Source organism: Convolutriloba macropyga, chromosome 7, assembly GCF_964194025.1.
Source record: "Convolutriloba macropyga chromosome 7, txConMacr16.3, whole genome shotgun sequence".
Taxonomy (NCBI): Eukaryota; Metazoa; Xenacoelomorpha; order Acoela; family Convolutidae; genus Convolutriloba; species Convolutriloba macropyga.
This window is the reverse complement of record NC_134474.1, coordinates 33,591,876-33,602,029: the sequence shown is the minus strand read 5'-3', so window position 1 is coordinate 33,602,029 and position 10,154 is coordinate 33,591,876. Positions and strand designations below refer to the sequence as shown.

The 10,154-nt window shown below is 39.5% G+C and overlaps 1 protein-coding gene across 1 annotated transcript; it reads left to right on the top strand.

Annotated features, from left to right (window-relative positions):
* The first annotated feature begins 1,172 nt into the window (after positions 1-1,172).
* LOC142342797 (uncharacterized) lies at positions 1,173-9,390 on the top strand. Its single transcript, XM_075394373.1, has 3 exons — positions 1,173-1,326; positions 2,453-2,668; positions 5,622-9,390. The coding sequence occupies exons 2-3, from the start codon at positions 2,582-2,584 to the stop codon at positions 9,189-9,191; spliced, it is 3,657 nt and encodes a 1,218-aa protein (XP_075250488.1). The 5' UTR covers positions 1,173-1,326; positions 2,453-2,581; the 3' UTR covers positions 9,192-9,390.
* The last annotated feature ends 764 nt before the right edge of the window (positions 9,391-10,154 follow it).

The window sequence follows — 10,154 nt, the reverse complement described above, 5'->3', positions numbered from 1 at the left end:
AGTGTAAAAAAATATGTAAGATTAAGGGATAATTATAGGGGGGGGGGGGGCTTAAATCTAACATTAATTCCTTCCTTACTCCCCATTAATTTCACCGCATTCACTGCTGATCTCACACAATTTTAACAGTTTATTCTAAACGGTGAATTTATGAAAGTTCACTGCTAAGTTAAGCGGTGAATTCATGTAATTTCATCGCAATCACCGCTTATATCACATCATTTGGACACTTTTTTCAGAGCGCTGAATTTATGTAAATTCACCGCTAGAATCAGCGGTGAAATTATGTAATTTCACCGCTACAAGGAAATAAAGTTTTTTTCACCGCATTCGCCGCCTGATTTATGTAATATCAACGCATTCACCACTTATCTTACAAAATTTCCCGCATTCACCGCTTATCGTACATAATTTTGCGTTGAATGGCGGTGGACCTCGACCCGGGCTGCCGCTAAATTTAACATACAAGTGTGTTGCTGTCGTAAACTTAAGCTTTTGTTTCAAATTATAAAGCTTTGAGTTCTTTATCGCAATTGGTTTCATATTACTGGAGGTTCCCAATTAGAAAATGTGTCCTTAATCGATGACTGATCATCACCCAAATGTCGCATCACAAATTTAGGCTTGAGTTAATTCTTGACGTTAATGCCTATCTCTGAAAGTTGAGCCAGACCCACATAATGACAAAGACAACATATTATTACCAGTTTGTGTTGATAATGAACATCTTAATCGCGAACTTGAAATTAAAACATGACCTAAAATTATCAGAAGTTGTCTCAAAGATCCACTAAACTTTCATTTATTTAAATTTATGAATATAAGATTTGGTGTCAATCTGAAACTTGAGGTCTTTGCTCTACTCTTTTCAATAATATTTATTTCACGAAATATTACCTAAAATGATCAAAATAAAGCGCTTGCGCCATCTGTCTTCGCATATTTTTCCAGTTCAGTAATTTCTGAACAACTTTCCTTCAGCATTCAAAATTCAGTAGAGTTTAAACAAGATTTATCATAATCTTCATCCCATGCATCAAACTTTTATGAATGTCTTTTTTTCCAAAGTTAGGTTTCCCTATTTAGTATTTTGCAAATGAATCTTTTGTCTTTTTTAAGTTTAAAAGTCGAAGCCAAATGTTTCACCGATTCGCATGTGTGACTTTCCACTGCTTGGTTAAACACATGTTTTCGGAACCGACAGTTTTCCATCTTTAAAAGGAATTAGCTGAGGAGGAAGCAAATAGAAAATTGTACATAACAAAATAGTTTAACCAAACATTTGCTTTTACATCATTTACAAATTAAGCTGTTAAAACTACCCAGGTTGAGGTGCCATCCGGAAGTGACCCCTGATCAGACCGTGCCAGACGAAAGTTACCTCTGATCAGACCCTCCCAGACCAAAGTATCCTCTGATCAGACTAAAGTGCGCTCGAAACACCGTGTGCGCTCTGAGTGCGCTCGAAACTGTCTCTGATCAGACCTTCCCAGACGGAAAGGACCTCTGATCAGACTATAATCAGACCATTGTCCAGACGATTGTGCAACCATGGCCCAGTTCAAACCCAGACCATTGTCCAGACGATTGTGCGCTCAAAATCACTTCTGATCAGACTATTGTGCGCTCAAAAGTTACTCCTGATCAGACTATTGTGCGCGCGAAATCACCTCACCGCACGAATTTTTTTTATAATATATTCATTTCATACAAAATGATGTTTGCATTATTATATTCATCTAAAAAAGACCATTCTAAAAGTATTATTGCTAAAGAAAAGATAACCCAATTGCTGAGTAAAAAATTATTTAGTATACATTAGTGCATATTTCCAACTCAATGGATAAATTTAGACAGTTTTCCATATAAAACATCGTATTCTACAGTTAAACAAAGTTTCCTTGTAAGGGGACCGACATGTTCAATCAGTTGGACCCCTTTGGTTCTGATCAAAGACATCAGACTCTAGATCTGTCTGTGATCAGAAGGCTGCTTTTTGTTGCCTCTTGACAGAGCCGACATCTCTCTGTAAAAAAACAAAAAATCAAAAAAAATTCAGCTTGAAATTGTCTCTGATCAGACTAATGTGCGCTTGAATCCGCCTCTGATCAGACCATTCCCATCCTGAATTGACTTCTGATCATACCATCCCCAGACCAAAGTGACCTCTGATCATACCCTCCCCAGACCGAAGTGACCTCTGATCATACCATCCCAGACCGAAGTGACCTCTGATCATACCATCCCCAGACCGAAGTGACCTCTGATCATACCATCCCCAGACCGAAGTGACCTCTGATCATACCATCCCCAGACCGAAGTGACCTCTGATCATACTATTGTGCGCTGGAACCAAATCCCAGACCCTGTAATTTTGGTCTGGGAACACACCGTGTGCGTTGGACTTGGTCTGATCAGAGGTCACTTCCGGATGGGACCTCAACCTGGGTAGTTATTAACACCTTGATTTTGATCATTTGTGGAAAAATTAAGTTTGGAGGTCTGCTTATTTTGAGCAAAGAACCTCAAATACAGGCGTATCTCAAATTGTGTGTCACTTCCTTGGGTTAGAGCTTGGACAATGTTTTTGTGTTTGTGGTGGCGAAGAAGCAAACCAACTGTCCTGATCTTGGGATTGGTGCTATTCATTTTTGACAGTCGCGTACAGGTAAGTCTATAGAGTTTCAAACAAAACAAACCCTCTGTACAGCGTGATGAAAAATGACTTAAGTATTTGGTTTCTCACGATCATATAGAGTCTCAGTTAGTGTGATTTAATGAACTGCATCCCTATCAATGTCCATTTAGTCAGTTGAATTTTTAACTTGAAGAAATAATAAATTTTTATTTGTTCAACTAGTTTTTCTAAATGAACTACAAAAACAAATCAATCACTTTTCGTTTTTTTTTTGAAAAAAAGTGTATCCAAAAGGTACGTTTGAAACTCTTGTCATAAAAAGTTATCATAAAATTTGACTACCCGGGCCGAGGTTTCACCCTTAATCAACCCCTAATTAGTTGGGATTAGAAGTTAATGCAAGTTCCATCCCTATATATCGGGAAAAGATTGCCAGAGTGTAATTTTAAAAGATTACACTGTATTTACACACATTTCTCAACTCTTTTTACACTCTTTGTAATGAGTGTATTTTAGGGTGAACTGATAAAAAATTAAACTCTTATGGAACTACCATAATAAACAAAATGAAATATAAAATTGTAGTAGCAGTTAGCGCAATGGTTAATGAAAAAATCGAAAGTATCCTTTTCGACATAGGGAAGATCGGGGGACCAATCCTCACTGCCTCCTTCCACGTTTATTTTGGAAATTACACTCTTGTAATTACACTCTTCCACCCTTAATTAAACGGAGAAATAGGGGTGTAATTTTTAAATTTTGACAGTCCTTACACTCCTTTCCCCATTATTTTTGGGGAAAATCCTCGGCCCGGGTACTTATTAACCAAAATCTCAAATTTTGCATGAAAAAAACTGGCTCTATTTAGGGTTTGGAACCAAATATATCAAAGATTTCTCGCGCGCCGTTTTGTTCGATGTTCTTGACTGGGGTGGTTTGAAACGAAAAATAAGAATCTAAAAAACCTAACATACCAATTCTATCAAACATAACATTTGTGAACAAAATATTAACCTCATATGACACGTAGTTGCCTTGCTAATATCTTCCCAATTTGAGTTGCTTCTCAAACCATTTGTCCTTTTTTCATATTTTTACCAAACGTTCAATTGTATAAAAAGTGTTAATGAGTGAGTGAGTAACACTAGTCTAATACAAATGGTTACATAATCAGAACATTCTTGCAAGTTTGTTGCAATATAACCGTCTTTTTCACAGCAGTCAATCTTGAAACAGTCTTACTAAGGGGCAATTATCCTGTCAATCTCTCGCAAGAGTCCCTTTTGCATGGTCTTGCAAGATAAGCGCCGTAAAGGCAACGTAACCGGCATAGGAAAAAATCTTGCAAGATTTTGCAAGATAACCGTCGGTGTTTGACTGGTTAAGCGCGTTAAACCAAAAAATGAGGAACAGTGCAAAGAAATATATATATATATATATATATATATATATATATATATATATATATATATATTGTACGCGTATGTTTTTTGTTGTTTTCTGTGTGTGTTTGTTGTCTGTTTGTTTGTTTTTGATTGTTTGCTTTCTTGTTTCGGTATTTTGGTAGAATATATATATATATATATATATATACATTTATATATATATATATATATATATATATATATATATATATATATATATATGTATATATATATACATAACGCCGAAAAAAATATTTTAAATCTTTATAAGGAGATATAAAAATTTTTTCAAAGACAAAAAAGAATGAGTTCGCTGAAAAAATTATAAAAGCAGAGAAAATTTATAACGAAGGCTGAGATAAAGCGTTGGATTTTCGTCGCGGAGCAAGAAGATGTAAAAATACTATTATATACTTTTTCCAAAATAGGTGTCATTACTTTTACCTCCGCGAAGCATAAAATTAAAATCTTCGCGACCGATCTTCAGAAAAGGTAAAAGTATTGATATCTATTTTGCGAAAATTATATGAAAGTATTTTTACATTATTTTTAACTCCGCGACGCATTCGCATATGCCGTAAATGATAGAAAATAAATTCAAATGAAGTAACCCAAAAACAAAATATTACTTGTTAAGTTAGCAATCAATATTTGAAAATAAGAACCACATGTAAATTTGTTGAAATATATTATGCTAAACATACTAATTTTGGAACAATAATAAATAATTATTACAAGTCACTGGACCAATGACAATCTTTTACTATTTATTACCTGCTTGGCAAATCATAATCGATTTATTTATTACTCTGGTACAGCCTCATTCCCTTCTTTTTCTATCGTACCTCGTTTCCATTTGCTGCAATGCGTTTTTGCTAGCTGACTTCGTAATAAAATCCCAACCTTTGATTCACTGTTGAAGTTATTTAATTTTTCAGCCTAAATATCAACATAGTCTGCATAACATTTTCCATTTCTAACAGTTTTGATTGAACAAAAACAATATCAAACCTGCCAATGTGATTTACAAAGAAAATTGAAAACAGTGCCAAGTTGACCTCAGATTGATTAATACTCTCGAAATTAAAATTGTGTTATGGTAAAATTCAGGTGTTTTTGATTGCATCTCTAGCTTTCTTAACTTTTTTAGCCAATAAACGGCGGAAACGGCGGTACGATCTGGAAAAGTTCAGGAGGTGCTCTTTTAAATAAAATTTTCAGGTTGTTTTCCGGGTAATTTGAGGTAGATTGAAGTTCCTTAAAGTAATCCAGCACTACCTGAACGTTTGAGCTAAGTTGAGGGGTTTTTGAGGTGTCAGGTAAAAATGCGTAAGTTCTGTAGGAAAAGTTCCGAGAATGACGAGATCAAACATTTTCTACGCATTTTACAAAATGCATGCGCCAAGGAAAGTGCTCAGAATATTTTTCGGTTATATTCGGGTATATTACTTGACAGAGAAAGTTAACTTGGTACGGATTTTTTGCCCATTGGTTAGACAAAAATCACTAGGTACAAACAATTTACTACATAACAACTTTAACAGTTAGAGTAATTTTAGTGCTCCCCTATCGGACTGGGCTCTGGCGATGTCTACGATGATATAGTTCTCAGCGCCAGTGGAGAGGAGCAGTATGTAATGGCTTTAGATGACGTCATCAGCAGTGCCAGTGGCAGTGGCAGTGGTCTATTCGGAAGCGGGGATGGTGTAAGTGGAAGTGGTGAAGAATTTTTGGGAAGTGGAGATTTCTATTCGGGAAGTGGCAGTGGTGATTTTATGGGAAGTGGTGATGACATCATTGGGAGTGGTGACTACGATGATGAAGGTCCTTTGTTTGATGACAGCGACGATTTGGGATTGTTCGATGATGAAGATATCGCAAATGACGTCATAACTCAATTAATGAATGCTATAACAGATGGATCGGAAGCCGACGAAGATCAGAAGGACCCAGAGACAAACAACCAGTTGAATATCGACATGCCGGATGAGTTCCCAATGGCAGAGCAAACTAACGCAGCACCAGTTCCACGAGGAGGTCAAAAACCCACCGCGGGAAACAGAGGAGCTGGTAGTCAGCCTAGAAATACGATGGATATGCCCGATTCTTTAATGGATCGGGGAAAGAGTAGAACTTCATCTTCGCAAAATTCTCCCACTTCTAATGCAGAAATGGATATGCCAGATGAGTTTGGAGTAGCGACAGCAAGTGTAAACAAAAGACCGATCGCAGGCAATCCAATGACCTCCAATAAAGAAATGATGCAAGCTGAACTCCAGGTGACAACAACGGCCGCTAATGGAATAGAACCCGCCACAATGGTACCAGACTCGTTTGCAAATGCTGGAGAAACAGTCGCAGTGAAGAAATCGATGGGACCCACAGGCAATGTGATGACTCAAGATGAACTAGTGTTGCAGGCTGTGTCTCAAGAAATGACAACTGCGGCTTCTGCGACCGAGTCTGTTACCATGGCACCAATACCATTCGCAAACGCGGGCGAAGTAGTAGCAGAGAAAAAATCTATGGGAACCACAGGCAATGTGATGACTCAAGATGAACTAGTTATGCAGGCTGTGTCTCAAGAAATGACAACTGCGGCTTCTGCGACCGAGTCTGTTACCATGGCACCAATACCATTCGCAAACGCGGGCGAAGTAGTAGCAGAGAAAAAATCTATGGGAACCACAGGCAATGTGATGACTCAAGATGAACTAGTTATGCAGGCTGTGTCTCAAGAAATGACAACTGCGGCTTCTGCGACCGAGTCTGTTACCATGGCACCAATACCATTCGCAAACGCTGGCGAAGTAGTAGCAGAGAAAAAATCTATGGGACCCACAGGCAATGTGATGACTCAAGATGACCTAGTTATGCAGGCTGTGTCTCAAAAAATGACAACTGCGGCTTCTGCAACCGAGTCTGTTACCATGGCACCAATACCATTCGCAAACGCTGGCGAAGTAGTAGCGGAGAAAAAATCTGTTGGACCCAGAGGCAATGTGATGACTCAAGATGAACTAGTTACGCAGGCTGTGCCTCAAGAAATGACAACTGCGGCTTCTGCGACCGAGTCTGTTACCATGGCACCAATACCATTCGCAAACGCGGGCGAAGTAGTAGCAGAGAAAAAATCTATGGGAACCACAGGCAATGTGATGACTCAAGATGAACTAGTTATGCAGGCTGTGTCTCAAGAAATGACAACTGCGGCTTCTGCGACCGAGTCTGTTACCATGGCACCAATACCATTCGCAAACGCGGGCGAAGTAGTAGCAGAGAAAAAATCTATGGGAACCACAGGCAATGTGATGACTCAAGATGAACTAGTTATGCAGGCTGTGTCTCAAGAAATGACAACTGCGGCTTCTGCGACCGAGTCTGTTACCATGGCACCAATACCATTCGCAAACGCTGGCGAAGTAGTAGCAGAGAAAAAATCTATGGGACCCACAGGCAATGTGATGACTCAAGATGACCTAGTTATGCAGGCTGTGTCTCAAAAAATGACAACTGCGGCTTCTGCAACCGAGTCTGTTACCATGGCACCAATACCATTCGCAAACGCTGGCGAAGTAGTAGCGGAGAAAAAATCTGTTGGACCCAGAGGCAATGTGATGACTCAAGATGAACTAGTTACGCAGGCTGTGCCTCAAGAAATGACAACTGCGGCTTCTGCAACCGAGTCTGTTACCATGGCACCAATACCATTCGCAAGCGCGGGCGAAGTAGTAGCAGAGAAAAAATCTATGGGACCCACAGGCAAAGTGGTGACTCAAGATGAACTAGTTATGCAGGCTGTGTCTCAAGAAATGACATCTGACGCCCCAACAACAGAATCCGTTACCATGGCACCAATACCATTCGCAAACGCCGGCGAAGTTGTGGCAGAAAGAAAGTCAATGGGTAACGGAATCACAAAACAAGAGTTCGGAGTTTTCGATCCACCATTTGGAGCTAAAGAAAAACCATCGCTGAGGCCAAATGAAGTCAAAGTTTACATTGATCCTCCTGCTAAGTTTTTTGACCCATTCATGAAAACAACTGAAGGCCCTATTGTAGATCCAACTGTTAGTTATCCGCCACCAACTATACAGCAACCAACATCAACCATTGCTCCCGAGCAGACAATGGCCAGTCAGTCTCCAGAGGCGGCAGCTGCTTCAACAACATTTGGTAAAGCAGATGAGGAACCACTCTACGTTCCAGCAACAATGCCTATGACTCCACCACTGATGGCCGTAAATCCACCTGTTTTCACAGAAGCACTACAAACAGCGACAACAACAGCTCCTGTGATGATGATGGCAACCGAATACTCGGAGGAACCCTCGCACGTTCCAGCTGCAATGCCTATGATTCCACCACTGATGGCCGTCAATCCACCTGTTTTCACAGAACCACTACAAACAGCGACAACAACAGCTCCTATGATGATGATGGCAACCGAAGCCTCGGGGGAACCCCCGTACGTTCCAGCTGCAATGCCTATGATTCCCCCACTGATGGCCGTAAATCCACCCGTTGTTACTGAAGCAATACAAGCGGCGACAACAACTGCTCCTATGATGATGATGGCAACCGAAGCCTCGGAGGAACCCTCGTACGTTCCAGCTGCAATGCCTATGATTCCCCCACTGATGGCTGTAAATCCACCTGTTGTTACTGAAGCAATACAAGCAGCGACAACAACAGCTCCTATGATGATGATGGCAACCGAAGCCTCGGAGGAACCCTCGCACGTTCCAGCTGCAATGCCTATGATTCCTCCACTGATGGCCAACGACCCTCCAGTGTTTACAGAAGCGCCAGAAGAGGCGACTAAAGCAGCACCTGTAAAAATTATGGATGCCGGAATGACAGCAGAGGAAGGAGGGACAACTATTGCTAAACAATCTGTAGAAGAAGTAACAGCAACAAATAGTGGACCAGACGTAATGACTAGTGCTCCAAATTTGGTCTCGGAAATACCTAAAGAGCCTACTAGTAAGGAGGAAGAATCTTCTGAACCAATTACAGTTGCTGATAATGAAAGCGAAAAACCTGTAATTGACGGAAGTGAATCCTCAAAAAACAGAGGAAAGGTGATTCATATCGACGCAGAAATCGAAGTAAGGCCATCCATGTAAAATTCTACAATATTTCTCAACTACCACATTTTGTCCAATCTTTGTAACTGCTTCTTTTCATTTGTCAAACCTTATATTCATTAAAAGTATCTGAGGAGAATTTACAATAGAATGTACAATTGAAGCAGTTACAAAACTATTCTAAGTTGAAGTCATATTATATCAATTTGCGGGGATCAGTTTAATTTTTTAAATACTGTTTTTTAGTTTTATTAAGAAAGAGGAAAAAAATCTTCAGCAACATATTGGCGTTCGCTCATCAGTTTTCTATACAAAACTTTGCCTGTAGCTGCTAAATCAATGAAACGACAGAAAAACGGCTTTTTGTTCCGACCCACTTTAGTGTGGGGAGAAAATATATACTCAACTGGTTTTGTTTTGTTCAGTAAACTTTCGCCAATCGATATATTCCTCGTACAGGATTGTGAGTGGTATCATTAGAAAGCGTAAAATTTCATTTTAAATTTTTTTCAGAATTTCGCTTTTTCCAAGGAGTTACGGAGGTTTAAAGATTTGTAAACGTTAGCCTATCTTCCGTTGTTTTAATCACATCTTTCGTAAATTTTGCTTAAGTTCTGATCAGTTTTTGCGTTCACCATTCGGTTTTGCGTTCAAATATAGAAGAGAGTCGGTGAATTGTTTGAACCAACTGTTCTGGCAAAATTTTCAGCTTAAAAAAATTTAACGCCGGGGGGGGGGGGGGGTAGAGCTGGGTACTTTGGGGGGGGGGGGTACGTAATGGGTGCTGTTTTTGTGGGTTGGTTGATTTCTGGGGGTTTGGCACAATTTTTTTGCGGTTTTTTCACAAAAAAAATATAAAAAACCAGTTGAGTTCAGGAGAAACTGGAAAGTGTTGAAATGAGAGAAAAATCGAATAAGATCTGGTCTGAAATCAATGCAAAATTAAGTAAAATTTACGCTTTGATACCCCGGAACTATGTAAAACGTGATTTTTTGCAGTCC

What these genes read in the sequence shown, in the direction of transcription:
- LOC142342797 (XM_075394373.1), top strand. Translation starts at nt 2,582, where the DNA reads ATGTTTTTGTGTTTGTGGTGGCGAAGAAGCAAACCAACTGTCCTGATC. An exon ending in TTTTTGACAGTCGCGTACAG is followed by an intron (nt 2,669 to 5,621) that starts GTAAGTCTATAG and finishes GAGTAATTTTAG; the next exon opens with TGCTCCCCTATCGGACTGGG.